At 39.9% G+C, this 27643-nt stretch overlaps 1 protein-coding gene across 1 annotated transcript in view; it reads left to right on the forward strand.

Annotated features, from left to right (window-relative positions):
• URI1 (URI1 prefoldin like chaperone) overlaps positions 1–27643 on the forward strand; it is a 44488-nt gene that overhangs the window by 3787 nt on the left and 13058 nt on the right. The window contains exons 2-4 of the mRNA XM_087971514.1: positions 11732–11766; positions 14730–14808; positions 16811–16946. Of these exons, the coding sequence (XP_087827640.1) occupies positions 11732–11766; positions 14730–14808; positions 16811–16946 (250 nt within the window). The remainder of the gene's footprint in view (positions 1–11731; positions 11767–14729; positions 14809–16810; positions 16947–27643) is intronic.

The raw sequence follows: 27643 nt of genomic DNA on the forward strand, positions 1-27643 counted from the left end.
AAATGCTGCAAGTTACTTGCAGTAAATCAGCGACCATTTCAGACTCAAAATGTTTTAGGAATAATGACAATAGTAACCTTTTTTAGGCTGTTGAAGTTCAGAAAGCTTAGGGGAAAATTTGGAATGAATTTGCATGTAAACTCCAATTCAGGTTTTAGGTGAATCTCAATGTTCTATTGAAAATATAGCATTCCCATGAGTTGAGCTCCATATATAACACAGCCGAAAGGATGCTTCAATTTCCCAGTTATCCCCATGTGTCTTTTAGCAGCTCTGCCATCAGTACAAGTTAATAGTACAATCTGTTGTAATCAGCTACTTTGAGGATCATTTTGGTTGAAAAACAGTGTCTACAAAAAAATCCCCAATAGGCGGTAGGCAGCTTTCATCACCTGAATTTTGTCAATCTTATTTTCAGTAACTGAAAAAAAACCAAAAACCCTCAAGTTACCTTTCATGGTAAGGAGTTCTGTTTCAAATAATTATTTTGATTTTTATAAATCTGCTACAGCACGAATGCTTTTATTTTGGAGCCCAACTCAAACTCACCAAATTGCTTTTTTTGTGTGTGTTTTATTTCTTTTAAATCTAACCGCTTTGGAATCACTTCTTGAAAGGTTCCCCATATGTTTACTGCTGTACCAGCTGGACTATTTTTAGGTCATTACAATCTGTTGTGTAAATAAGTATCTTAATATGTAGCAAACGTGCTTTGTTTTTTTTCTCCAAAACGTTGAGCCTGCCTAAGGATATGTGTGTGTGTGTGTGTGTTGTGTGTGAATGCACACACATATTGGGAAGGGGAGCAGAGTAAAATTAAATCTGATCTATAGCTCAGAGGGAGATTTGCCCATTTCATTTTGTCTTCCAGCCATCGTAATTGGAAGAGATCTTGAGCTTCTTCACCAAGGATGCCAATACAGTATTTGATGACATGTTGGTAAATGTACGAACAGACTTTGCTGGAGAAAAGGGTTTGCAGTGATATAATTTTTAAAGAAGTGGTAATGGGATGTTCAATTTATTTATGCCAGCCAAACTTGGCAGTTGCTGAAATAATCAGAAGAACACATATAGGACTGGCCCTTTAAGAAGAAATCAGTATAGGATCTTTAGATTTGCTGAAAATATTGGACTGTTTGCCTCTAGAGAACATGTTGGTGCCTGTCAGTAATAGGGCATGCCTTTGTTACAAGAGTACAATTCCTAGAATTAACTCTTCCAAAAATTAGTGTTTGGGAGATATTTTATACAGTTCATCTTGTCTAGACTTTTAGGACTGATGAACAGGTGGAGCAGAAATTTGTCTCGGAATTTTGCTGAGTAACAGCTCATTCTCTAAATCAATGGCCTTTGGTCCTTGATGCTCTCTGAGCTTGGTTGTTTTTTTTGCCAGGGTTTCATTACCCAACTAGGTAACATCATCAGTAGCATAAAGGCAATGCCCACTCTCTTCTAGCACTGATGACGTTACCTAGCTGGGTAATGAAACGTCTGCAAGAAAACAGTCATGCTCAGAGAACACCAACGACCCCACAGTTCCGAGCTACAAATATTCTCTTCTATTCCTGTCAATGACATGGACTGGACAATCGTGCTGATTATTCCTGGCACAGAGTATGGCATTTCTGTACCTTATTATTAAGGAAAATAAAACATTTCTGCATGCATAGTCAGCCTCTTCTATGCAACGATTACATGGGCAGACCCAATTATTGTTTGTTTCTGGCCAGTTTAGTTTCCACTCATAAAATGAGTTGTGAAATCTTACCGAGAACACTATTGAGCAATTACGTTTCATTTTATTTTTCATTTTTAGAAATTCTGCTTATTTACTGCAAAGCTGTGGTGTTTATTTGTAATTAGGCAGAGCTGTAGTTCGGCAAAATCATTTTCATCCCTGACCCAAAGGTATCTCTTTCTCTCCCCCAAACAGTATAAAACAGGCTATACAGTGCCACTTATTTGAATCTCTGGGAATTGGGCAGCATGTTAGTAATAAAATCACAAAATACGAAGCCCTGCAAATAGAAATAGAACCATTGTGGCAAAAGAAAGCAGAGACAAGTCCAATAGCCATATTGGTTGAAATCGCCAAACATCTGGAGTACCATTGAATACCATTAGCTTTGACAAAGTCACCATGGGATAATAAAATAGAAGAAAAAAATATTGGATAGATCACAAAGTATCTAGAAAGTCAAAGTTGAAAGATTATGGCAGAAATCACATATGATGGTCCCAGTGGTTATTGGCACACTGGGTGCCATACCAAAAAGCTGTGGATGGCACTTAGTAAATCTGCTCATTGACAAGATTTCCATCCAACAAATTACAAAAGGCCATACTGCTTGGATCCATATGTATGTTACGCCAATGCATTCTTGCAAGCCCAACAAGAGCTAAAGAACAGGCAGCTCCGATTTCCCATTATCACATATATAATAATAATAATAATAATGAGTTCTTTAAAGTTCTATAATAAGCTCCAGAAAGAAACTTGGTTAAGGTGCTTGAGTGCTTGGATCACTAAGTTCATTTGCTTGCATGGGAAATAATGTATTTCTAAGGTCAGGAGTACTGATCTGTGAATCCCCAAATTTGCTTAGCTAAAGGTAGCTTATAGAGACTGAATTTCTCAGTGGTGCATAGAGAGACTAGGTAAAAGGGCAGTTGGGTAAAATTATTCCTTTTGTGGATGTGCAAGTGTTGTGTGTGTGTGTGTGTGTTAAAAATAAATTTTTTAGAACTGAGCACTTAATTCTTTTTAAAGGATTTGCACATAATGGTAGAATTATCCTGAATAAATCTATCTCTCTTGGGAATTTTATATTCACTTCTTATTTACTGAAATAAGAACTATTAAGCTGTGCCAAGCATATCTTAGCATTATGAAATTAAGTTATGGCAAGCCTTGGGATTATTGAGCTCCACAGGAAGGGTGGAGTCTGAAACCTGTCCAATGTATCTTGAATACGCCAATTTCCTGTTATATGTAAATATGTAGATCTGGTATACATTAATTGCTCGATTTAACTGCTTAATTCTATAGCGCACTATTTCATTTACTAGCTAATTAACTAGAGTTAGACCCATTTCAGATATAATGCTAAAGCATTATTTAGTTATATGCATGAGCTGGCTTTGACTGGTGAATTTGCTTTTTCTTGGCATGGCTGTAAACTGAAGGTCAGAAACTTCTAAAGTTTAACTGGCTGGAATCTTTGGTTACATCTGAAATAGATCAATGTTGATTAGTTTAAATTCGAGGGTGGTATGCAACATGATAAACTATGGTTTGTACTTTCTAAGTGTAATAAACTAGCCAATGCCACTCCCCCCTCCCATTTCATATAAAAAAAAATTCAGAGTAGGATGCAGATTTTCTGATGACTTAATGAATGCTCTGTACTGTACCTGCAAGGGAGCTTATGCATTAACCGAATCTGGTTTGTTTGGCTTTCACTTAGTGTGAATATAGAATAACAGAGTTGAAAGGGACCTTGGAGGTCTTCTAGTCCAACCTGGGATGGGGCACCCACAACTTCTGAAGGCAAGCCATTCCACTGGTTGATGGTTCTCACTGTTAGGAAATTTCTCCTTAGTTCGAGGTTGCTTCTCTCCTTGATTGGTTTTCTATCCATTGCTTCTTGTCCTGCCTTCAGGTGCTTTGGAGAATAGGTTGACCTCCTCATCTTCGTGGCAGCCTCCCAAATATTGGAAGACTATTACCATGTCTCTCCTGCTCCTTTTCACTAGACTAGACATACCCAGTTCCTGCAAAAGTTCTTCATATGTTTTAGCCTCCAACATGACTGGAGGCTAAAAGCATATTACTTTGATGAGAACCTGGTATTTTACTATGTTCACGGCAACTCAATGAAGTGAACAACAGTTTTCCATCCTTGGATAATGGAAAACTAGGTTTTCCAAAACGAAAGTGGAAGCTTTAACTTTCTGTTACTTTTTTTATTAGCAGACTTTAGCTTTCAAATTCAGCCACACCTTTTCTTAGATAACACACTTCGAGATGGCAGGCTGGGGAAAACATTCCGCTGACGGTGAAATCCTGAACGCTTTTCAGCATGTTTTACATGGCAATTGTAATCCACATTGAGGTCTGTCGTAAGGCGCTTTTAGTACAATTTGTTCCCCGCAAGGCAGTTTGTTAGTTTAACGGTATCAATATAAAGCTGTAAACAATTGTAACAATTACAATTGAAAAGTTCAATGTAAAAGTTGAGGTTGGTCAAGCTCTCCAATCTTAAAAGAGGAAAGAAAGTCTTGTAAGTTTTGCTTCAAAGAAGCGTATATATAATATTGCCACCTTCTTCTGGATTGAGTTTTCTTAAGCTTACAAAGCGTGGAGTAAAATATGTATTGTTCTTTGTTCTTTACATATAAATTAGCACATTGCAATAAACATTTGTTCAGAATAATATTATTTTGATATTTTGCATGTGTTGTGTGAGCATGTGTGATGCGAGGGAACACATACATAAGTCTGATCGGAATGTATGTATGTATGTATGTATGTATGTATATGTATATGTATATGTATATGTATATGTATATGTATATGTATGGTATTTAGCTTTTTTCGGGTATTTTCCCATGTCATTATAGTTGTGCTTTTAAAGTTGTAGCAACGTTTCGGCAGAATCTCATCTGCCATCATCAGGCTTCTGTATTGTGTTCGTCTGTGAGTCAGACTTTCACAGCCGTTTCAGTTTTAAATTTGGGGCTAGCCTACTGCTGTGCCAGAATGGCTTTTTCTTCATCCTGATTATATATATATAAATATATTTATGCAGGTCCCCTCTTATACTCTCAGGGACTACAGATACATATCAGGATAGTTAACCCCTAGTTAGGGGAGTTTGATGCTTTTCCAGTTGCTAAAAAAAAAAATCTAACTTTTTTTTTAGACCAGACAACAATAAAAAGCAAATGGAACTAATAAGAAAACACAGCAATAAATCGATGGCATTTACTTGGTTTAATATTTTATTTTTGTAATAATAGTATTGATTTTTTTCCTAAGGAAAATATGTTCCATTTAGGAAAGGAAATAATTAGAAATACTCTAGGAAGTTGTTTTTTTTAAAATATACATTGGGATACTTATAAGTGTCTTGAGGAGGAGAGATGTTGAACAAATAAAAAAGTTGCTTTATTTGAGTTAAAAGTTCATCAATTCTCTTTCGTGTAACTTATCCGATCCATAAGTTACACTGGGTAGTGGTTGGATTCATGCATCACTTTAATTCATGATTTTAATCATGGCTTTTTAAACAAGACATAGTAGTTGTGATGACATATAACATTGTTTCATTTCTGCCTTAGAGAATAATTGGAGTAATTTCCTCCTTTTCTCTAATATTGAGAATTTGAATGTTTCAAGCCCAATATTTATTTTAGATAAATCAAGTGTTTTTTTTTTTATACAATGCCTGTGCAGTTGTTTATTTATTGGTGAGGATATTCACAATTATGCCCCCTTGTGGTTCCCAGGAAATATTAATATAGGTTTAAAAGTACAAGCTTTTAAATCACTTGGTGCACCTCCTTTAATGTCCTGTAATTGTTCTGAAAACAAAATATGAATTGGTTTCTTATGAGATGGGTGGCTATATAAATGATTTAAAAAAGCAAAAATATCTTTTTACGGTGTTCGTGGCCCCCAAAAGAATGATTCTTGATTTTTTTAAAAAAATGTGATTTGGACATTTAATGCACACCAGTGTGCATGCACCAAGTTGTTAAAATTACATGCTTGAAAAAGTAGGGTTAAAATTTCCTAGAAATAAGTTTGAAAACTACCCACGCATTTCAAATATGATACTATGTAAACCAACCATTAGTATTTGGAATTTGTATCTATCATTTATGAAGAGGAAAAATGTTACATACACTTATTATGTTGCAGACAAAATAATGAAGTCATAATTTCTTTCCATAAGCACAGTTAAACACCTAAATCCATGATTAAGCCTCACCTTGTTCATAAAGCTATTGTATAGTGATGACTGGAAGACCATGGTTTGCATTAACCGTAGCTGAGTACAACATATTTCTCTGAAGCTAACTTGGCTAATGTATCGAAGCTCCATCAGTCCAGCTATCTGCAGAAGGAGCTACTAAACTTCTATCACGTTCGTTTAGGATAGAATAATAGAATAATAAAAGTTGGAAGGGACCTTAGAGGCCTTCTAGTCCAACCCCCTGTTCAGGCAAGCAGTCCTATACCATTTCATACAAATGGTTGTCCAATCCCTTCTTTAAAAAAGTCCAGGGCAGATATTCATGTTATGATAGCTGGAATTACCATTGGCCAGTTTGGGTTGAAAATTTGTAACTTAATAAGGTATGCATATGCTGTTTAACAAATGCCAGATAAAATATCTAGAAACCGTTCCCCCCACATACATTAACAACTATTTGCTTCTTGCTGCCTTCTTCCCTTGTCAATGATTTTAGTCTTCATGTCTGTAAATTATGTGCTAGAATACCTTGGAGTGCTATAAGGTCAGACTGTAAATCTCAGCCCCTTTTCTTACAGATATTCAGATATTTCATTCTCTCCCAACCCCATCGTTTCTCTCTCTCTCTCTCTCTCTTTTCTCAAATCCCTGGAGATTTATTTATTTTTTTCCTAATTCTGACTATTCTTCTTCCATCTGACGGAATGGTGCTTATTTTATTAACCTTATGCCATATTAAGAAAAACAGCCTGGTATGACAATTAGTCCTCGACGTCATGGCCAACATTGAGCCCAACATTTCTGTTGCTAGGCGAGGCATTTGTGAACTGAATATTACCCCATTTTATGACCTTTCTTATCCCTGTTGTTAAGTGAATCACTGCCACTGTTAGTCACCCAGTTGTTAAGTAAATCTGGCTTCCCCATTGACTTCGCTAGTCATAAGGTCACAAAAGCGGGATCAGGTTACCCCGGAGCACTGCAGCCATCCTAAACACAAGTCAGTTGCCATGCCTGTCTCAGTTTTGATCATGTGACCACGGGGATGCTGCGACGGTCATAAGTGTGAAAAGCGGTCATAAGCCATGTCTTTCAGTGCCATTGTAACGTCGAACGGCCGCCAAAGGAACTGTTTAAGTCAAGGACTAACCGTATTATATTTCAGAAGAAATTGTAGCTCATGGACTGTAGACTTTCTTCTTATATATGCCCTGTTTCCCTGAAAATATGACCTACCTTGAAAGTAAATCCTAGCTTGATTTTTACATGTGCGCCCAATAAAGCCCTACCTCCAAAATAAGCCCTAATTAAGATCCTGCCCACTCCAGAGTACATGGGTAAAAATTAAGCTAGGGTGGGGATGGGAGTAATGGAGCTGCCCTACTATTTACCTTTGGACAGTTGTAGCCAGGCCCCACATACCCTGACACCTGCCTTGCCGGCCCATTTCTTCTGCAGCCAGAAAGGCTGTCCAGGCTTTTCTGAAGGCCTCTGTAACTGAGAACAAAGCTTCAGGTCGATCCTGAGCTCTCTTATCGGCTGCAGAAGCCTTCAAGAAAGCCTTGCCAGCCGCAGAAGAAGAAGTTCCTGAAGGCCTCTGATAGCGAAAAGGAGGCCGGGGGCGATGCACGCAAGTGAGGTTAGTCATCGGGTGACATCCCCTGAAAATAAGACCTGGTGCCTTTTTGGTGGCAAAAAATATACAAGATAGGATCTTATTTTAGGAGAAACATGGTAGTAATAACAAGCCCACGTGCAATTAAATATGTTATGCCCTCCTTAGAATAAAAGAAGTTGCCAGAACCAGATCGATGGTCTACCTGGCTCAATAGGACCTTCAGATGAACCGATCGGAGACCACCAGTCTCTACATACATTGAACTTGGTCTTCTGTCAGTCACGTGCTTTGATTTGCAGAACAGTGAACAAAGTGCAAAGTAAAGAGTAAACAAAGAACACGGTGGCTCAGTGGCTAAGACACTGAGCTTATTGATCAGAAAAGTCGTCAGTTTGGTGGTTTGAATCCCTAGCACTATGTAACAGAGTGAGCTCCCGTTCCTTGTCCCAGCTTCTGCCAACCTAGCAGTTCGAAAGCATGTTAAAAATGCAAGTAGAAAAAATAGGGACCTCTTTGGTGGGAAGGTAACAGTTTTCCGTGCGCCTTAATGGCGTTTAGTCATGCCGACCACATGACCACGAAGACGTCTTCGGACAGCGCTGGCTCTTCGGCTTTGAAATGGAGATGAACACCAACCCCAATTGCCAGAAATGATCAGCATGTATGTGAGGGGAACCTTTTACCTTTACCTAAACTAAGTGCTAAAACGGAACAAAACCCTGATATTCTACCTTGGCCCCTCCGATTTTCTATAGAAAAACACCCCCTCCATTCTTTCAAGTTGAGAAATCTTGTTTCTTCTCTCCCACCTCTTGTTTTGGTCTTATTTATCAGTCATTTCATTTCAAATCTGCTGAGTGTTGCCGCCAACCATTACATTCTCAAAAATGCTTCTAGATACACGTAATAGTATTAAATCATCATTTTTCTTTGAAGCCAGTGACTCAGTGCTGGAGACTGGTTCCTTTTGCAGCTGGTCTGAAGTTCAGTCTTTCCAAGCTGGAAAAATCCTCATCCAAGAGCTTTTTGCCAATCAGAGTAGATCCAATTGATCTGCAGGTGCGGTGGACCCATTGATCTGACTCTGGCAACTTCTTTTATTTTAATGAAGGGATTTCATATACATTTTCCTTTGAGTCTGCCCTTCCGTCTCCCTTTATGGGAGATATCAAAAGAAGGAGAATGAAATTAAAGTGGATCGTTGTTGCTGATTTTTATCTAAGGGGTTAAAGGTCGGCGAAAACAACATATGTTCCTCTGCTCTTCTATCAATGGCTCATATCTCCCCAATCTTATTTTTTTTTACAAAGGGAGGAGGGAAGCATATGCTCCCAATTTACATATTTACTAATTAAGAAAAAAACAAAAAAAAGCATCCTGGAAACATTAAGCAGACAATCTTGGATAACCTTTCACATTGCGGCTAATGGATATCGCCTGGAAATTTTCCTAGGAGGTCTTCTAAATAATGTAAATGATTATGAATATGTAACTAGTTAATATGCAGCTACGAAAGGATTATCATGTAGATGTTAATGAACATGCCGCACTTCACGGGCTGCGTTGCCTTCAGCGCTCTCTCTCTGCTTGGAAAGCCCTACGTTGGGAATCAGAAGGTTTCCGTTGAGCTCTTGTTCCCCTTACGCAGAAATGGAGGGTTTGAGATCTCATCTCCCCCCCCCAACCATAAAACAGTTTCGTAACACAGAACATGTTGCTTAACGGTAATCGGAACAGCCCTGTTTACAAGCACGTTCAGCATAGGATATTTATCGTGGTCTCAGGGATGCGTGCTGCCGGCCTCATAACGCCGATGGTACAAGTAGTCCTTCGACTTAACGACTGCAGTCGAGCCCAACATTTCCTGTGGCTAAGTGAGACATTTGTTAGGTGGTTTTCACCCCGTTTTACGACCTTTTTTTTTTTTTTTGCCACAGTTGTTAAATGAACCATTGCAGTTGTCAAGTGAGGGACATGTTTGTTAAGTGAACCTGGCTTCCATTTGGCTTTGCTTGATAGAAGGTCGCAAAAGGGGATCACTCGGTCCCGGGACACTGCAGCCATCATAAATAGGAACCAGTTGCCAAGTAACCCAGTTCTGACCATGGGAATGCTGCAGTGGTCATAAGTGTGAAAAATGGTCATAAGTCACTTGGACTGGAAGACTTCCAAGGTCCTTCCAACTCTGTTATTCTAATTCTAATTCTATTCTTATTCTTATTCCTATTCCGTTCCGTTCCATTCCATTCTATTCTATCTCTTTCACTGGTAACTCACTTTTTTCAGTGCCGTTGTAACTAAATGACCTGTTGTAAGTCTGTATATACTATCTGTATATGGTACCTCTTAGATAACTCTTTAGAAAGGTAAGATACATATAAATCAAGAATCTCTCTTAATCGTACTTGTCCTAAGTGTTTAGTTTTTATGATAATGGACTTAAGATGATAGAATGGTTATCTATAGCTCTTCATGCGCTTAAGATGTATAGTTTTATGGAATTCGATAAACAGAGTGAGATTACTTGGTTTTCTTCCTTTTTAAACTGGAAAAAAAAACCATCTGCAACCATGATGGCAATGCCAATATATTAGTCGTATATAACTCTCACAGTGACCAGATTTTTCATCAAAGTGGGTATGTTGGTTGGTTGCTTTCTTTATATAATAAAGCAGGTACATTTACACTGAATGCATGCATAAAATATGTAAGCTTTAGTAGGTAAAAGATACCAATATTGGCACCCAAATATTCCGCTCTCAAAACAGGAACCTCCTGGGTTCTTCTTCTGTAAACAATTCTTGGTAGCTTTAAAGTCTGCTTTGGAAGGTTTCCCAGCTCTTAAAAAAACTCTTCAGAGAGACTTGAGAATTAAAATGACAAGAGGAAACCTTATAGAACGTGAAAAATCTCTCTATGTACACAAGCTCTACTATTAACCCTGTGGATTCCACTGTTTCTCTTTCACTACTTCTAGTTATCAGGCAGGTTAAAACTAAACCAAGTGTTCTTTCTCAAATTGGTGATTTCTAGATCAGTGAATTTTTAAACTAAATTGTCCTAAATTAAATTTAAGCTTTCTCCTAAACTGAATTAAACTAAAAAGTCCACACAACTGAAAGTTGAAAAACATTGTTTGTGATTCATTGGAATTGTAACTCCTAGCATTCCAAACCCTCAAAAGTCTATACGCTTAATTTGAAAAAAATAAAATAAAAGTAGTGGTAAAGGTTTGGGATTATGAGTAAGACGACTCAGCAGCCTTGGCCACAAAGCTAACTTTGGACCAGTCAACTCATAAATTCTTTTAAGGCCAATTTCACAATTGTTAATGGTGGGATAAAAACTGAAGGAAGAATGTTATGGATAATATGTCCTTAAAGATGGGATGGAAATATAATGAGTTATTAATAACATTTACCTAATTTGGGTGGCTGGATGGAGCTGAGGAGTCCAGAAATTGTATTTCAGAGGTGGATGCTATCCATTGCTAGATGAAAATCATGGAATATAACAACCATAATGCATTTTGTGATTTTGTTTGTGGTGGCCACATGGTGACCTTTTCATGAAATCTGAAGACTGCGACATGACAGAAGTTTATGTTTACTTACACTTGCGCCCATGTTATGCTTTTGAAAAATACGAGCCTGTATTTTTTTTTTGAACTTTGCCAGAGTGATGCTGTGATTTAGACCCCCATTAGTCCAAAAATGACATCTATTTTAATGGGTTCTTTTAAAGAAAACAGACAAGCAAGTCCTTCATAAACTACGTTTGGTTTGGGTTTTTGAAAAGGTCGGGGAATTGAAAGCAGATGTGTAGATCAGTACAAAAAGGCCGGCCTTATCTTGTATGGTGCCATCTTGTTATGGAGCATGCATTGTATCAAAATCTTGAGTGGAAGCTGCCGTAATTTATTCTGTGGTTATCAGTCTGGATTAGGGCATCGTGATAAAGTATGCTGCTTAAGAATGAACATTCCTGCGCCTTTGGGCTGACAAATAAAAATGTATAGCCAGACGCTACTAAATCTATAAGGCTGCTGCTCTAGTTTCTAAAACATTGACTTTGCAGCTGTGTGCTTAGCCTTCTCTTTTTCATGAGCAGTTATCTGTTTTAATGACAGGTGGTCACAAGCTGCCAAGAAAAAATCCAGCACTGGTAAGTGAAAAAATATTTGATTGCATGCCTAAAATATCAATGCAAATAGCTTATGTGTGCTTTAGAAATATATATATATATATATATGTTCCTTAGAAAATTAACCAAATTCATATAATACTGCATTCCGGCGCATCATTTTGACTCTGCTTGGCTTATTAAATTGCACCCATTGCATTGCCTATCTTATAGCTTTAATTCACCACTATAATCATGTTTTTAAAACCTGCACCTCTTTAAAAAGACGTTCCATGTTCTTCCAGCTAGAATAACTACATAAAAAGTCTTTAAAAAAAAACCTCTGTGAACTTCCAGTTCCAACCATTTATTTTTCCTATTGTTCCAAGAAAATGTAATACTCATGATTGAGTATTTAAATGGCCTTGTGGGACATCCAAGATGTCTCCATAAGTCCAAGTTTAGGTTACTGGCTTTGCTATTTACAAAGGACTTTCACCCACTTCACTTGAAAGGTGGTTCCAGTTTATCCAATGGCTGTGAATGCATATCCTTGTTTAAAGCCTTAGTTAAACTGAAGATTTTAGAGGAACACTTATCCCTTAAAATATTCCTCGGCCTTTTCTTTTATTGCTTTTACATGTAGTTTTTTTTTTTTAAATTAATAGAAACAGCTTAAATAAATAAAAAGTTTCACATGGCCATCTAACTGGAAAAGGGACATTCAAAGGTAAACAGTTGTTTGTGAATTATGAGAGGTATCCTTCCCTCTTAAAACATTCGAAATTATGCAACCTCCATGCTGTGTTTGCTTGGATTTTACGGAAGGAACAACAGGAGTTTCCTTGATTATTGTCTGCAGGGTTATTGCAAAAATCACAGCAACTGCCCCCTTTAGTGGAGAGATTAAACTTTTGGTTATACACCATCAAGCATATAATATTTTAAATTTATTTTAAGAGGCTTTTTCTTCATGCCTGAAAGACCTCCCGAACAAATAATTTATAGTTCAGAACGTATCAGATGTTTGGTTTTGAGGAGGAGGGGCCTTCATTTAAATGCACATGAGCTGCCACCAGAGCATAAGGAGGAGAGGGAGGGAGGGAGGCTCAAGGCCATCTCATGCTCATCATATTCAATTGTGGCCATCGGTTTGTTAAAAAACGGTTTAGAGCTAATATGTTGTTCTACTGCTTAAAATTCAGAGGCTGCATTAATTTCCAATAAGATGGATATTATATTGGTGTCTATTGGTGCTGCCGGAATCAAGCTTTTGTTTTTAACACTTTCATACCCTTCCAGAACCTTTATCGTGAAATCTGTATGTACAGATTTCTTCACAGAGAGTAGCATCATTTCCTTCCTAGCTGATGTTCTAGATCAGGGGTGTCCAACCTTGGCAACTTTAAGACTTGTGGACTTCAACTCCCAGAATTCCTCAGCCAGCTTTGCTGGCTGAGGAATTCTGGGGTTGAAGTCCACAAGTCTTAAAGTTGCCAAGGTTGGACACCCCTGTTCTAGATGTTCAGCTGGGACTCCAAAAAAGAGGCGCTTAATTTTTGGAAGCAGTTTCACGCATTTCCTCATAATTCACCTCCACTTCCTATCTCAGTGCAAGGCAATAGACCATAAGAAGAAAAACACGGAGTTGACTCCCCGTGAGACCACCAGGCCAACTGTTCCTTCCTTTTAGTCTGGATGTGCTCATTTAGCTAGATGAGACAGAACGAGAAAGCCCATTCGAGTCCACATCCAATGAAGAGTCATACAAAGTGGTTCAAAACAAGATCAGGGTTATCCAACCGTGGCAGCTTTTTAAGACTTACGGACTTCAACTCTCAAGAATTGGCTGGAGAATTTGGGGAGTTGAAGTCCACAAGTCTTAAAAGTCGCCAAGGTTGGACACCCCTGATCTAGAGGCTGTATTGCAATGTTTCTTAATCTTGACAGCCTTAAGATGTTGTGGACTCCTTCAACTCCCAGAATTCTCCAGCTGGCACTTGGAATTCTGGGAGTTGAAGTCCACACTTCTTAAAAGTGGCCAAGATTGGGGAAGTAGAATCTGTGGTGTACTTCCAATAAAACTATGCGGTCAAATGGAAGGGAATGGGCTCCCTTTTCTGCTTTTCCAGCCAACCGATGGCTGTGCAGACAAGAGAACCGTTACTTTTTTTGTAATTCTGCCATTTTTTTTAAAACAGTGACCATACATTCTACTCCATTTTTAGGAAGTCCCAAATGACAGGGTTTTCTAACAGCACAGCCCTGTCTGAGTCCACATGGAATTGAATTAAATAGGCCCCCGACGAGTGTATGATTGAACCTAAGACATATTGATTTAAAATTTTTTCAAAACATTCCTCTTTAGAATGACCCTCTTTTTAGAAATAGTTTTTTGAGCTTGGAGAATAACCCTGGATGGAATTCCTTCTATTACAGATAATCCTTGACTTAAAGCCATTCCTTTAGTGGCCGTCCAGAGTTACAATGACATTGAAAAAAAAGTGACGTATGACTATTACAGCATCCCATTGTCACAAGATTAAAATTTGAATGCTTTGCAAGACGGGGCAAAACTCAATTAACAAGTGCCCTGCTTAGCCATGGAAATTTTGGGCATAATTGTGGTTGTAAGTTGAGAAGCTACCTGTACTCTCACATACCGTATTTACAAAAAGATGAAGAACCCGCTTACCCAGAGATGGTATTCCGCAGGTTCTGACCAGTTCTGGAGAACCGATAGCAGAAATTTTGAGTAGTTCGGAAATCCAGTAAATCCCACCTCTGACTGGAGATTTTACAGTATCCTTCCCCTGCCACGCCCACCAAGCCATGCCCACAGAACTGGTAGTAAATGTTTTTGAATCCCACCACTGCACCCAACCGCCCCCAACCCAAATTATTTGTGGCAGTTCAACTTAGAAATGTGTGTAATATAGTTCCATGTTCATAAAGTTAATCAACATTTAGAACTGACAGTATGTTTGTCTGAACTTCCCCTATAGGAAGAAGGTTGAGAGTGACTATGAAGCACTTCAGGACAGACTCAGTACTCTGCCAGACAAACTTTCATACGATATCATGGTAGGTACAGTTTAGTATCTGACTCTTGATTGTTTTTTATGCCTCTGTTGTGTGCTTATCATTCATAGGCATGGTAGTGCAACCTAGAACCATCTAGCAGATTTTCAAACAGCCTATCTAATTCTTTTTTAAAAAAAACATATTTTATTGATTAAATTATTAAAACATTAGATGCGGTGTGATTGTCCTGACATTCCTTTTTGTCATACATGTTATAATATATAATACATATTTTATATACAGTTATACATTTGTACAGTTAGTTTTTATCTGTAGTTACTCCTTCTACGAATCCTGTTTATTTTTTATTCTGGGTCCTTCCTATCTTTTCCCACCATTGATAAAATTTATCCCATATCTTGTAGTATTCTGTCTTATCCTTATTTTTTAATTCCAGAGTCAATCTATCCATTTCAGCACATATTTATATCTTCTTTATCACCTTACCTTCATCGGGAATTTCTCTATCTTTCCATTTTGGGGCAAAAGTACTTCTTGCTGCTGTGATAATGTGTCCTATTCTTGATGGCTTCCAATGAATATATGTGTAGGAGAAGAGCAGGCAGATCTGGGGAGGCAGAGTTAAGCATGTCATCAGCTTAGAGTTGATGTGTTCCCACAAGCGCTCCAAGTCCAACCCCATTGACCCTTATCTGATGCCAATTTAGTGTTGAATTTTAGTTGTGTGTATAAAACAAGTATAGTTGCCGACTATACGGGATGGTTCTCATCTATGTTTCAAACCCATTAAGCCAGTGCTTTCCAAAGACATTTCTGCAGTCATGTGGCCAACATTACAGAGCGCTGTTACCTTCCCACCAAAGTGGTACCCATTTATCTACTTACATTTGCATGCAAGATTGGTAGGAGTTGGTGTTGTGTTTAGATCTGGAACCTGGACTGTTGGCTTTCCAGTGTTCAGTGTCTTAACCACTGAGCCACCATGCCATGTCTTGTGTATAGACCTGAATAAGCCACAACCTTCCTGTTACCCGGATTCTTTGGGTCTGATTCTGACATTGTGCTTTTTTCCTTTTTCGGCTTAGATTCCTATCAAGTCTATAACATTCTATGTAGTCTGGCCTATTTGATATAACAACGATATAACCAAATATTCATATTTGGTAGTTATTTTGCGGAGTCTATAATTTCATTTGCGATAGACAATAATTTCCTGTGAAGCGAAAGAAGAAGAAGGGGAAAAAAAGCTTTTAAGTCTTGGTTATTGATTATATAAAATAGTTTACACTGAGAGAATCTTAATTTGGGAAAAACTTTTTATTCTGGCAGAAAGCTTGTTGCCATGAAGTAATTGCTTGTGTAGCATCAAGCATATCTGAACATGATTAGCTCACTAGTTAGTGATACAGTTGATCTGTGAAATATGCAGTTAGATGACACAGTGATAGGGGTGGGGTTTTTTTTTTTTTGGCAAGTGAGATATACATCTAATTAACAGTTTTGCAAAATACGCTGAACGACTCCTGGATATTCGTGAAAGCACAGCATATTTAACTAATAGACACAGCTGGTCCTTGACTTATGACGACAATTCAGGCCCCAATTCCTGCTTCTTTCTTAAGTAAGTTTTGCCCCCTTTTAAGACCTTTCTTAGAATCCCTGCAGTCACATGGTTGTTAAGTGAATCTCGCTTCTCCCTTGACTTTGCTTGTCAAAAAGTCGCAAAAGGGGATCACACAGCAATGGTCATAAATACGAGCCAGTTGCCAAACACCTGAGCATCCATCACATGGCCCCAGGGATGCGACAGCGGTTGTAAGTGTGAAAAGCGGTGATAGGTTACTTTTGTCCCCGCCGTTGTAACATCTAATGGTCACTAAATTGAATGAGTGTAAGTCAACAATTACCTGTAGTCCTTTTTTCTTTTTCTTTTTCTTTTTCTTTTTTGAAACATTAGCATGAAGGTCAAACTGCCCATGAGTGAAATCTCCCTCCGTAGATTATTTTGACAGCTTTCCTTTTTCTGTTGTTACTTCGACAGGTCCCCTTTGGTCCTCTTGCTTTCATGCCAGGAAGACTTGTTCACACCAACGAGGTTACAGTTCTTCTTGGGGACAACTGGTTTGCAAAATGTTCAGCAAAACAGGCCGGTGGCCTAGTAGAACACAGGAAAAAACGTGAGTATCTTCCCAGTTTTTGATGACAGTCAAATAAACAGTAAAGATCCTGATCCTTTTCTTTTCCCCTGTGGATCTCACCCTCAGATTCCTTGACTCCTAGTCTGCTGAAATGCCTTATTCCTGGTTATTTTGCATCATGCAATAATCCTGAAACTTTTCAGTCTCTAGATCAGTGATGGCTAACCTATGACACGCGTGTCACTCGTGACACACCGAGGCACTTTGACTGACACGCCTGTTGGTGTGGGGGAAAACCTGCACATTTAGAGGCTGCCTGCGCTCTGCTCCAATCCCTACTCCCTGCTTGTTGCGTGGAGGCGTGGTGTCACCGCTGCCGCAAGATCTTTGCAGCAGAGAACCAGTTTTAACCTCCATAAACTGAGGTTTGTCAGTTTCATTACCTCAGGAACGCTACAGGAGGAAAGGAGATCCATGAGGTTCACAGTCCTGTAAGGTGGCCTTCCGATCCCCACATCCTGCACCTGCAGCCCTGAGACCAGGGAGACGAGTTTCACAGCCCTGTGTGATCACCCCAGCCCAGTCCGTCATAAACCAAATTATTGATATTTCTTGAAGTGACACACGACCCGAGGAAGGCTACACTTTTTCCCGATTTTCGACACACCAAGCTGAATAGGTTAGCCATCACTGCTCTAGATGGTGCCCCTGTTTTGTTTTTGTTTTTTTAAATCATCACATTGTAGTATGATTGCAATAACTTCCCAATGTTAGAAAAGGAGGCTCCGGTTAGTGCAAAATGCAGTGTCCCGCGTGGATTTTGTGCAGACCCCGGTGTGCACATGTATCACCTCTCCTGCGAGAGCTGCATTGGCTGCCGACTTGCTTCCAGGTGCAATTCAGGGTGCTGGTTGTCACCTTTAAAGCCCTTCATGGCTCGGGACTAGGTGATCTGAGGGACCGTCTCTTGCCGGTCACATCTACCTGACCTTTTAGAGCAAGGAGGCAGGGAATATCGTGGGTCCCATCCCCGAGGGAGATACACCTGGTGGGACCCAGAAGAAGAGCCTTCTCCGTGGTGGCTCCCTCTCTCTGGAACAGCATTCCGCCAGAAATTAGTATGGCCCCCACTCTAACACTCTTCCAGAAGGCGCTGAAGACCTGGTTTCGCCAGTGGGCCTGGCAAAACCAGAATGGGATGGAGCCCATTAAATGGCTTTATACTCTGATCTGCTAGTCACCGGGGCGGGATGGTGGTGATTTTATTATATTAATGTATTTGATTCTTTTTTTATTCGTTTTATTGTTTTAAATGAGGTTTTATAGTCTGTAAGCCGCCTTGAGTTGCCCTGGGCAAATAGGTGGCAATATAAATTCAATAAATAATAACAACAACAACAATATACAACAACAACAACAACATACAATTTTGATCTGAGCATCTTCTGAACGTTATAGCAGATTCCGGTTTCCGTGGGATTGAGGTTTTTCCATATATTTGTCAAATGTTTGTGTGAACGGTAAAAAAACAAAGCAGGTTTCATTGTCTTAACACCTAACAAATTAAAATACAAAAAAACTTTTGAGAATTACTTTGCAATTGAGCCGGTGTGTGTCAGGATGTTCTAGTGAGATGGGGCTGCAAATGAATTCACAAAATGGCAACACTGATTGCATTAACATATGGCACTGTAATATTACTCAATCGTAAATTGCAACAGGCAGTCTTTAATACAAATATTGGCACCAGTCAAAATTGACGGCTGGCATAAAATGCCATGTAACGAGATAAGGCTTTTAGATTCTGTTTCTGTTTTATGTTTTGTTTCGTATATTGCTTCTTCATCTTACAAATGATTAGAGGCATTCATCAGGTATTTTTCCCTATTAGCTAAACTGTTTCTAATTTTTCCTAAGATTTCTTGGGTTTTTCGTTCCTTGGAAAACATACCTATGGAGATATAGCAACTTACGATGATTCTCCTATACTTTTAACACTTGCTGTGATTTTACTAATTTAAGTGTTTGATTTCTGTTGTAAATAGCTGTGGGTTATTTTTACCAGAATGAACAAGTAATGCATTTATAAAAGAAGAAAGAAAGATATTAACTGGAGAAAAGTAGACAAGCCAGTTTTATATACATGTATATGTATAGTAACAGATTAACAGAGTTTGAAGGGACCTTGTTGGTCATCTAGTTCAACCCCTGCCCAAGCAGGAGACCCTACAGCATTTCTGACAGATGGCAGTCCAGTCTCTTCTTGAAAGCTTCCAGTGATGAAGCTCCCACAACTTCTGAAGGCAACTTCTGTTCCACGGGTGGATTGCTCTCACTGTCAGAAAATTTCTCCTTATTTCCAGGTTGAATCTCTCCTTGATCAGTTTCTATCCATCCATTCCTTGTCTGGCCTTCAGGTGCTTTGGAAAATAGATTGACCCCCTCCTCCTCTTTGTGGCAGCCCCTCAAATATTGGAATGTTCATGTATATCTATTTAAGTATGTATGTAGAAGGAAAGGACACAATTCAGGTTCGCAATACATGGGCTACAGTCTGGAGTCCTTGGTGTTCTCGGGGCTTGGTTGTTTGCTTGCAGACGTTTCATTACCCAACAAGGTAACATCGTCAGTGCTAGTGAGTGGAGTGTGCAAAACCTGAGCACTGATAATGTTATATACTCAGGTAATGAAATGTCTACAAGCAAACAACCAATCTTAGAGAGCCCCAAGGACCCTACAGTTCAACCTGAGCTACAAATATTCTGTTGCATGGGCTCTATTTTCTACCTCTTACCTTGTACCAGGGATGGGATTCTACCAGTTCGCACCTATTCGCTAGAACCGGTTGTTAACATTCTAAGCAGTTCGGAGAACTGGTTGTTAGAAGAAATTACTGTCCTAATCCTGTAAGGAAGGCAGGAAGGAAACATTCTGGTGTTGCTTACAGAAACTGCCTCTCCGTTAACCCGTACTACATTCTTGGCAGGACTAGACTTCCTGTCTCAGGAACTTCTCTGGAGTTTTTTCCCCCTCCTTTGCTGGTACTTTGCTTGTGTGGAGTGACCCTTCAAAGTTACAATGGCACTGAAAAAGTGACTTATGAGCATTTTTCACACTTACGACTGTTGCAGCATCCCCACAGTCATGAGAGGCCAGGCGGGAGATGCATGCCTCGATGTGAGTGGTATTGAGTTGGCCACGCCCAGCCAGTCACATGACCACCAAGCCATGTCCACCCAGTCACATGACCACCAAGCCACGCCCACCAACTAAGCCATGCCCACAGAACCGATTGTTAAAAAATTTTGAATCCCACCCCTGCCTTGTACGTTTTAGGACTCAAGGAGAAGCATCATGGCCGTGAAATGTCCAGGAAAATATAAAACATGCTAACATTTTTCCCTTCAGAATCCTAATAGCTGCTTCGCCTTGACATTCCTGACACAGGCATCCAACCCTGTTCCATGCCAAGAACTGGGTTATTGTGGGCAGGCCATAGAACACAAAGGTAAGCCCCGAATGATACATCGTTGTGGTGTTCAACCTCATTGCAGGTCGTCCTCAACTTACAACCATTCATTTAGTGACCGCTTGAAGTTAGAACAGCACCCAAAAAAGTGGCTTAGGATTGCTTTCCCCACTTACGACTGTTGCAGCCAGATTCATTTAACGACTGGGTTACTAATGTAACAACGGTGGCAAGAAAGGTCATAAAATGGAACCAGACTCACTTAACAACTGTCTCGCATAGCAACATAAATGGGGGGGAGGGTTCAATTGTGGTCGTTAGTCCGAGGACTACCTGTAACTGTATCCTGTGTCGTCCTCACCCTCCCTGTGTGACAGTGATGTTTGCCTAACCTGTGTTGCTTTAACAACCTTCTCCTCTAACAATGGAGAGCAGATAAATTGTGTAGGCAAAGAGCAGATATTCCGTACGGATACAGTATTTATTGAGCCCCGGTGGCGCAACGGTTAGAATGCAGAATTACAGGCTAACTATGCCCAATGTCAGGAGTTCGATCCTGACCGGCTCCAGGTGGACTCAGCCTTCCATCCTTCCGAGGTCAGTCAAATGAGGACCCAGATTGTTGGGGGCAATAGGCCGGGTATTTGTAAATCGCTTAGAGAGAGCTGTAAAGCACCGTGAAGCAGTATATACTGTAAGCCTTAAGTGCTGTTGTTATTGCTACTGTTGGCTAATGCATCCGTGCATTATCCAATCCCCATCCAGGTGCATGGCAGGCACACCTTGTTCGTTGCAGTTCATCCATTTCCCCCTCTCCTTGTGGGGCCGAAGCCGAGGGTAGATTGGGACACTTAGAGGACACTTGGCTGACACCACTGCACCGCTACTCGCACAGCTTCATAAAACACTTTTTATGCCTCCAGGTCCAGGTAGAGTTTGCTTATGACTCTCTCTTTCCATCTCTCCTGCTAATACAGGATGCCTCCCACAACGCCACCACCCCTTCTATGGTGACCGCCAGCCCCGCTACCAGCAGCGACGACCAGCATGCTTCCAATTTTTTTTTTCTAGCCTGGGGAATGCTAAGCAATTCCACCCCCCACCCCATGCGAGGCTCCTGCCTTTCCGCAAGCTGCACGATAGATAATGATCGAGCAGCAGAAAGAGTTTCCCAACAGGGAGTTCGCGCACGAGAAACACAGCAGCTGCTACTCTGTCACCTGTGTCACTGTTTTCCAAAACACAAGTGCCTGGCTGGAGTGAATAACTGGCACTTCTACGTGTGTGTGTGTGTGTGTGTGTGTCTGCCACTGCCTTCGAAGATCTCGTCTACTTCTGAGTGTGGCTCTTGGAGGGGGCTTTGATTACTTTAATGGTTCTAATGGATTTATTTTTTTACAACTCTGTATATCTGATGTGGTAATTTAAAATACGGTAGCATTTTGTCAGCCTCCTCTCCTGATACTCAAGCTGAATGTAATTACTATCCCTTGTATTGTGTCAGAACACTCTTGAAAATCAACCAATAAAATCTAATTACTAATACGCACAGTGACGTAGCTGTATGTCTACAGTGTGACACGTTTCTTTTTCCGTCAGCCTGGCAGCAACTTGTTTCACTTAATGTCAAGAGGGAGGTGAAAAGGTGGGATAGGGACAATACGCTTAGGGCATTAATACCAGTGGTGGGATTCAAAATCGGCCGAATCGGTTCAACTACCAGTTCTGTGGACGTGGCTTAGCGGGCGTGGTGTGGCTTGGTGAGCGTGGCAGGGGAAGGTCATTGCAAAATCCCCATTCCCTCCCCACCCCACTAACCTGCTTTCCAGCTCCGTTCTCCTGTGCAGGGCAACCAAAGAAGACCCAGCCGATCAGCTGGGACTCAGGAGGCGGAGACTAGATGGGGGCGGGGCCAGTCAGAGGTGGGATTTGCCGGTTCTCCAAACTACTCAAAATTTCCGCTACCGGTTCTCCAGAACTGGTCAGAACCTGCTGAATGCCACCTCTGATTAATACCACCTTGACTGCCCAGGTTTCCTAGGAAGAAACATTTTGTTAGGGTACGCATATAAGATGAAGAATGTTGCCAGGAATTAACCGCTATGCCATTGCCAAAATGTAACAGTAACAGTATAACAGAGTTGAAGAGTCTTTGGAGGCCATCTAGTCCCACCCCCTTCCCAAGCAGGAGACCCTATACCAGGGATGTCAAACTCCCGGCCTGGTGGGCCAGGTGCGTCACACGCTGGCCACCCCCACGCCCGGTTTAGCGAAGGGGGAAAAAAGTCGCGATACGTCACATGACAACGCAAGTGTGACGCTCCTGCCCTAGACCATTCTGGACAAACGGTTGTTCAGCCTCTTCCTGAAAACCTCCAGTGATGGAGCACCCACAACTCCTGAAGGCAAAGCTTCCACTGGTTAATTGCTCTCACCGTGAGTAAATTTCTCCTTCACTCTAGGTTGGATCTCTGTTTGATAAGCTTCCATCCATTATTTCTTGGCTTGTCCTCAGGTGCATTGGAGAATAGACCAACCCTTCCCTCTCTGTGGCAGCCCCTCAAATATTGCAAGATTGCTATCAAATCACCTCTAGTCCTTCTGTTTGTTAGGCATATCCGATTCTTGCAACAAGGTACATTTCAGCAATTTCTTCCCATCATGAGTTTGTACACTATTTCTAGATTTCTAGGATGTAATATTCGACCAACCCCAAATCAAGATTTCTCCTTTAAATCTTCTGCCCCTGCTATGTTTAGTGGTCTATGATTTGGGTACAAGGGACCTAGTGCAGAGGCATATATTTCGCGATGTAGCAGATTCCTAGCTTTTTCTGCGACCTAATGTTTGGTAACCTCTTGTGGCATCAGCAATTGAATGGAGCATAACATTTAAAAAGAATAGTCACAAACATGGCCAATGAGAATTCTCAAAGTGAGAACCTAAGTTCCTTCCCTTGTTTTTTGCTTATTGAACCTACTATTTTGCTACTTGAACCTACTATTTTCAGCATTTTTGGTTGCCTATATAATGGAGTCTTTTGGTTACGTTGCCAAACACATCTCTACTCCTAGCTAAGTCGTGAGTGAGTTGTTTGGACATTGAGTGCATGAATCTAGACCTCATGAGTTCTTAGATGCTTGACTGTATTTCCTATTTTCACTGGTCGTGGAATTTATTATCTGCTGTAATATATGAAAGCAAACTGCCGTACATACACAGGCCTTTATATAAAATAAAAAAAATCTTGCTAAAATCGGAATTCCAAATAAATATTGATGTTTAGTAGTGCCAATGAGAATGACAATGAACAGGACAGTTTCAAAAAGTGGGAAGAAAAATATTTAAAAGCAGATGCTAGAGTGAAATGAAATGAAAATTCTTTATATAGATAAATGTGATCATAAAAACATTATTCCTGTTCCAGAGCTTGTTTATATTATTTTAACCATGTTACATGTTATAGGTCTCTAGGCTACTGAGAGAAAGAGAGAATTATGACTGAAGGCCATATTATTGTAGTAGGCCAACAAATAATTTTTCAACCACATGCCTAAAAGAATTTGTAATTTCTTGATAGGGAAGCCAAACGGAACAGAAAGATGCTAGATAATACATTTTGAAAGCTGTAGAGTATACTTGGAAATCACATTTGTTTTCCATACCTTATTATAATCTGTTAGATATGCTTTTAATATATTTCAAATATTCTGCTGAGGACCCTTTACCAAAGGCATGGTTAAAATCCAGATACACTTAACTTTGGTGCCAAATGCTTCTCCCCAGTCCCTTAAAAGCAACTAAATAATAAGTTACGTTAAAGAAAACCTCTGTTAGTATTCACAAACACCCGTGTGTCAAATTAACAGGACTTTTTGACAACACAGTATCCTGCAACATGTTGACCTCCACCTCCAACATATTAAGGAAAACAGTGCTCGAGTTAACTTTTTTTTCTCCTCCCACTCTTGCTAAAGCAAGGCCACAGTTGCGTCTTCAGCCAAAAGCTACATTAGCATGCTTTTTACACTATGCCTCTGTGTCTTGATTAAGTGTGTGATGAGTTGTATTTCATGCATTCTAACAACATGATTGAAAACAGTTTACTCTCACAATGCTAGTTGCATAAAAGAATGATACAATACAGAGTTGTTAATCAGACGATTTTCACACTAATGTGTCTGATGGAGGACATTTTTTTTTGTAATTGGGGAATGCACTTTTACCTGGAAATCAGTCCTACAAAAATATCATACATAGAATTGTATTATACATAAGTATACACATTAGTATTATTATCATAGTTGTTGTTATTATTACTGTTATTATTAGCACTATCAGCATTATAATTACTATATTGTAGAAGTAAATTGATCCAGACAATACACTGTTTATTAAGCACTTACATACTTTAAATTTAGACAAAATGTATAAATAAAATTTAAAAAGTAATAATAATACTTTGAGCAAACATATTTAGTGATAAATTGAATCCTCGGTCTCTCAGGAACTGGAGATAATCCTTAATAAAAAGAGTATAAAAACTTAACCTTAAAAGAAAGACACAGAAAAGTAAGACGGCACAAGAACGTGTAGGAGTTCTGTTAAAATTAAGAAAACTTAGGTAGAGTTCTGTGCTATCAGGCTTTTGAGCAAGGAGAAAGTTCATTTTAACCATATTTTTGCCTTCCTAAAATCTCCTTAATATATAGTATCTCTATCCCCTCAGAGATATCTTTAAAGCAATAGGTTTTCCACCTTTTACAAGATTAGGATACAGTAATGTAGGATTCTGATGATATTGTATAGATGTATGAAGTAGTAACAGCCAAGAAACTTTTCTGGGGTCCCATGATACAGAGCGAGATCGTGTTTTAGTAGAAAGTAGATCGTGCAGAAAGCTTTAATTTCTAAGGAGTTTCAGGGAACTTACAGCCTTTAAAAGAAGGAACAAATTGGATAAGAAAATGAGAGCGCAGCTAAACCAATCTTGATTCCTTGAACATATAGTCGTAGCTTGAAGCATAATAAGCATACATTAAATATCACATATATTTAATAGCATGTGAGGTCATGGTACTGTTGTTATGATGGCCACTCTATTTCGACATTATAGATTGGGGTCTCCAACTTGGCAACGTTAAGACTTGTGGACTTCAACTCCCAGAATTCATCAGGTAGCCATGCTGGCTGGGGAATTCTGGGACTTAAGGTCCACAAGTCTTAATGTCACCAAATTTGGGAACCCCTGTTATAGGCTATAGCAGTGATGGCTAACCTTTTCAGCTTGGTGTGTCGAAAATCGGGAAAAAGTGTAGCCTTCCTCGGGTCGTGTGTCACTTCAAGAAATATCAATAATTTGGTTTATGACGGACTGGGCTGGGGTGATCACACAGGGCTGTGAAACTCGTCTCCCTGGTCTCAGGGCTGCAGGTGCAGGATGTGGGGATCGGAAGGCCACCTTACAGGGCTGTGAACCTCATGGATCTCCTTTCCTCCTGTAGCGTTCCTGAGGTAATGAAACTGACAAACCTCAGTTTATGGCGGTTAAAACTGGTTCTCTGCTGCAAAGATCTTGCGGCAGCGGTGACACCACGCCTCCACGCAACAAGCAGGGAGCAGGGATTGGAGCAGAGCACAGGCAGCCTCTAAATGTGCAGGTTTTCCCCACACCAACAGGTGTGTCAGTCAAAGTGCCTCGGTGTGTCATGAGTGACACGCATGTCATAGGTTAGCCATCACTGGGCTATAGTTTTTCAAGTGGTTTTCAAGATTCGGGGCTTAAAATCTATAACCTTGTTAAACACAAAAAACAATTGACTTTGGCTACTGTGCCTTTTTAAATTATTGTTACTGTGTTACTGTATTGTTACTTCATTTCACAATTAGGTGTTCTGTTTCAAGTTTCCAGAATGCAAAGGCGGTGTGTGTGTTTGTGTGTGTGGTGTGGGTGTGTTAGCTGACTTTTTGTTATAACTGTCAAAAAGTTTTGTGAAACCTATTTCCATTTATCTACATAAGCAAAAAGTGAAGGTAAAGGTTCCCCTGGCACATACATACTAGTTGTTTCCAGGGGGCAGTGCTCATCACCATTACAAAGCCAAAAAGCCAGCACTGTCCGAAGATCATGTCATATGGCCGGCATGACTAAATGCTGAAGGCTCACGGACACAGTGGCTAAGATGGCTGAGCTTGTCGATCAGAAAGGTCGTCAGTTCGGCGGTTCGAATCCCTAGCGCCACGTAACAGAGTGAGCTCCCGTGACTTGTCCCAGCTTCTGCCAACCTAGCAGTTTGAAAGTATGTAAAAATGCAAGTAGGAAAATAGGGACCCTTTTGGTGGGAAGGTAATGGTGTTCTGTGCGCCTTCGGCATTTAGTCATGCCGGCCACATGACCACAGAGACATCTTCGGACAGCGCTGGCTCTTTGGCTTTGTAATGGAGTTGAGCACCACCCTCTAAAGCCGGAAACGAGTAGCACGTAGGTGCAAGTGGAACCTTTACGTTTACCTTTACCTAAGCAAGAGTTTGGCTCCCATCCTTGAAGAAGCATAGCATCTCTGCAGCTCAAGCTCCCCTATCTGTCCTTAATCTTAGCAAGCGAGTTCACAGAAAGATTTATTATTGTTGAACTAAATCCAGTCTTGTATGTAACTAGAAATTTTGACATGGATGTCTTTTATCCAATGATTACTTTGAAATATTTGGAAGGATACTCAGCCTGTTGCATTAAAAATAACAGTCAGTCTTGTAGCCCGTTTTTAATAAGAAGGGAACATGTTGGTTGACATGTTTTTAACTTTTAAGTTGTACTTGGATTGAACCATCTTTGTCCTTAAGTGACCCCATGGCTTGTGTTCAAATCTGTAATTAGGAATCGGCAAACTTTATTTAATTTATCCAACAGTAGTTTATCTTTTATAAAGATTGTTCTGGCTTGGTTTTAAGTACAGTAATTGCTGACTGTGCCAATCATTAACTCCAAAATTAGGAGTCACCGCTAACAGCAGTCAGGTGTTTCAATGTTCGTTTTATTTATAAAAAAGATAAACATTTCTATTTAAAAAAAAAATGCTTCAGGATTAAATGTTCTTGGCTTAAATAGTTTCTATCCTCCTTTCTGCCCTACAGCTCCGTCTGCCACTTTGCAAACTAATTTTTAAGATCCCTTAAGATCAAATAAGTTTTCTGATAGAGAGTTTGTAGCTGGCTGTGCAGTTCAGGTCTATTGATGGTTCCCTTTCTGATTTTTTTTTTTTTAAGAATA

The sequence above is a fragment of the Notechis scutatus genome, chromosome 9 (assembly GCF_049901735.1).
Source record: "Notechis scutatus isolate UNSWTSFEM ecotype Mainland chromosome 9, rNotScu1.2, whole genome shotgun sequence".
NCBI classification, from domain to species: Eukaryota; Metazoa; Chordata; class Lepidosauria; order Squamata; family Elapidae; genus Notechis; species Notechis scutatus.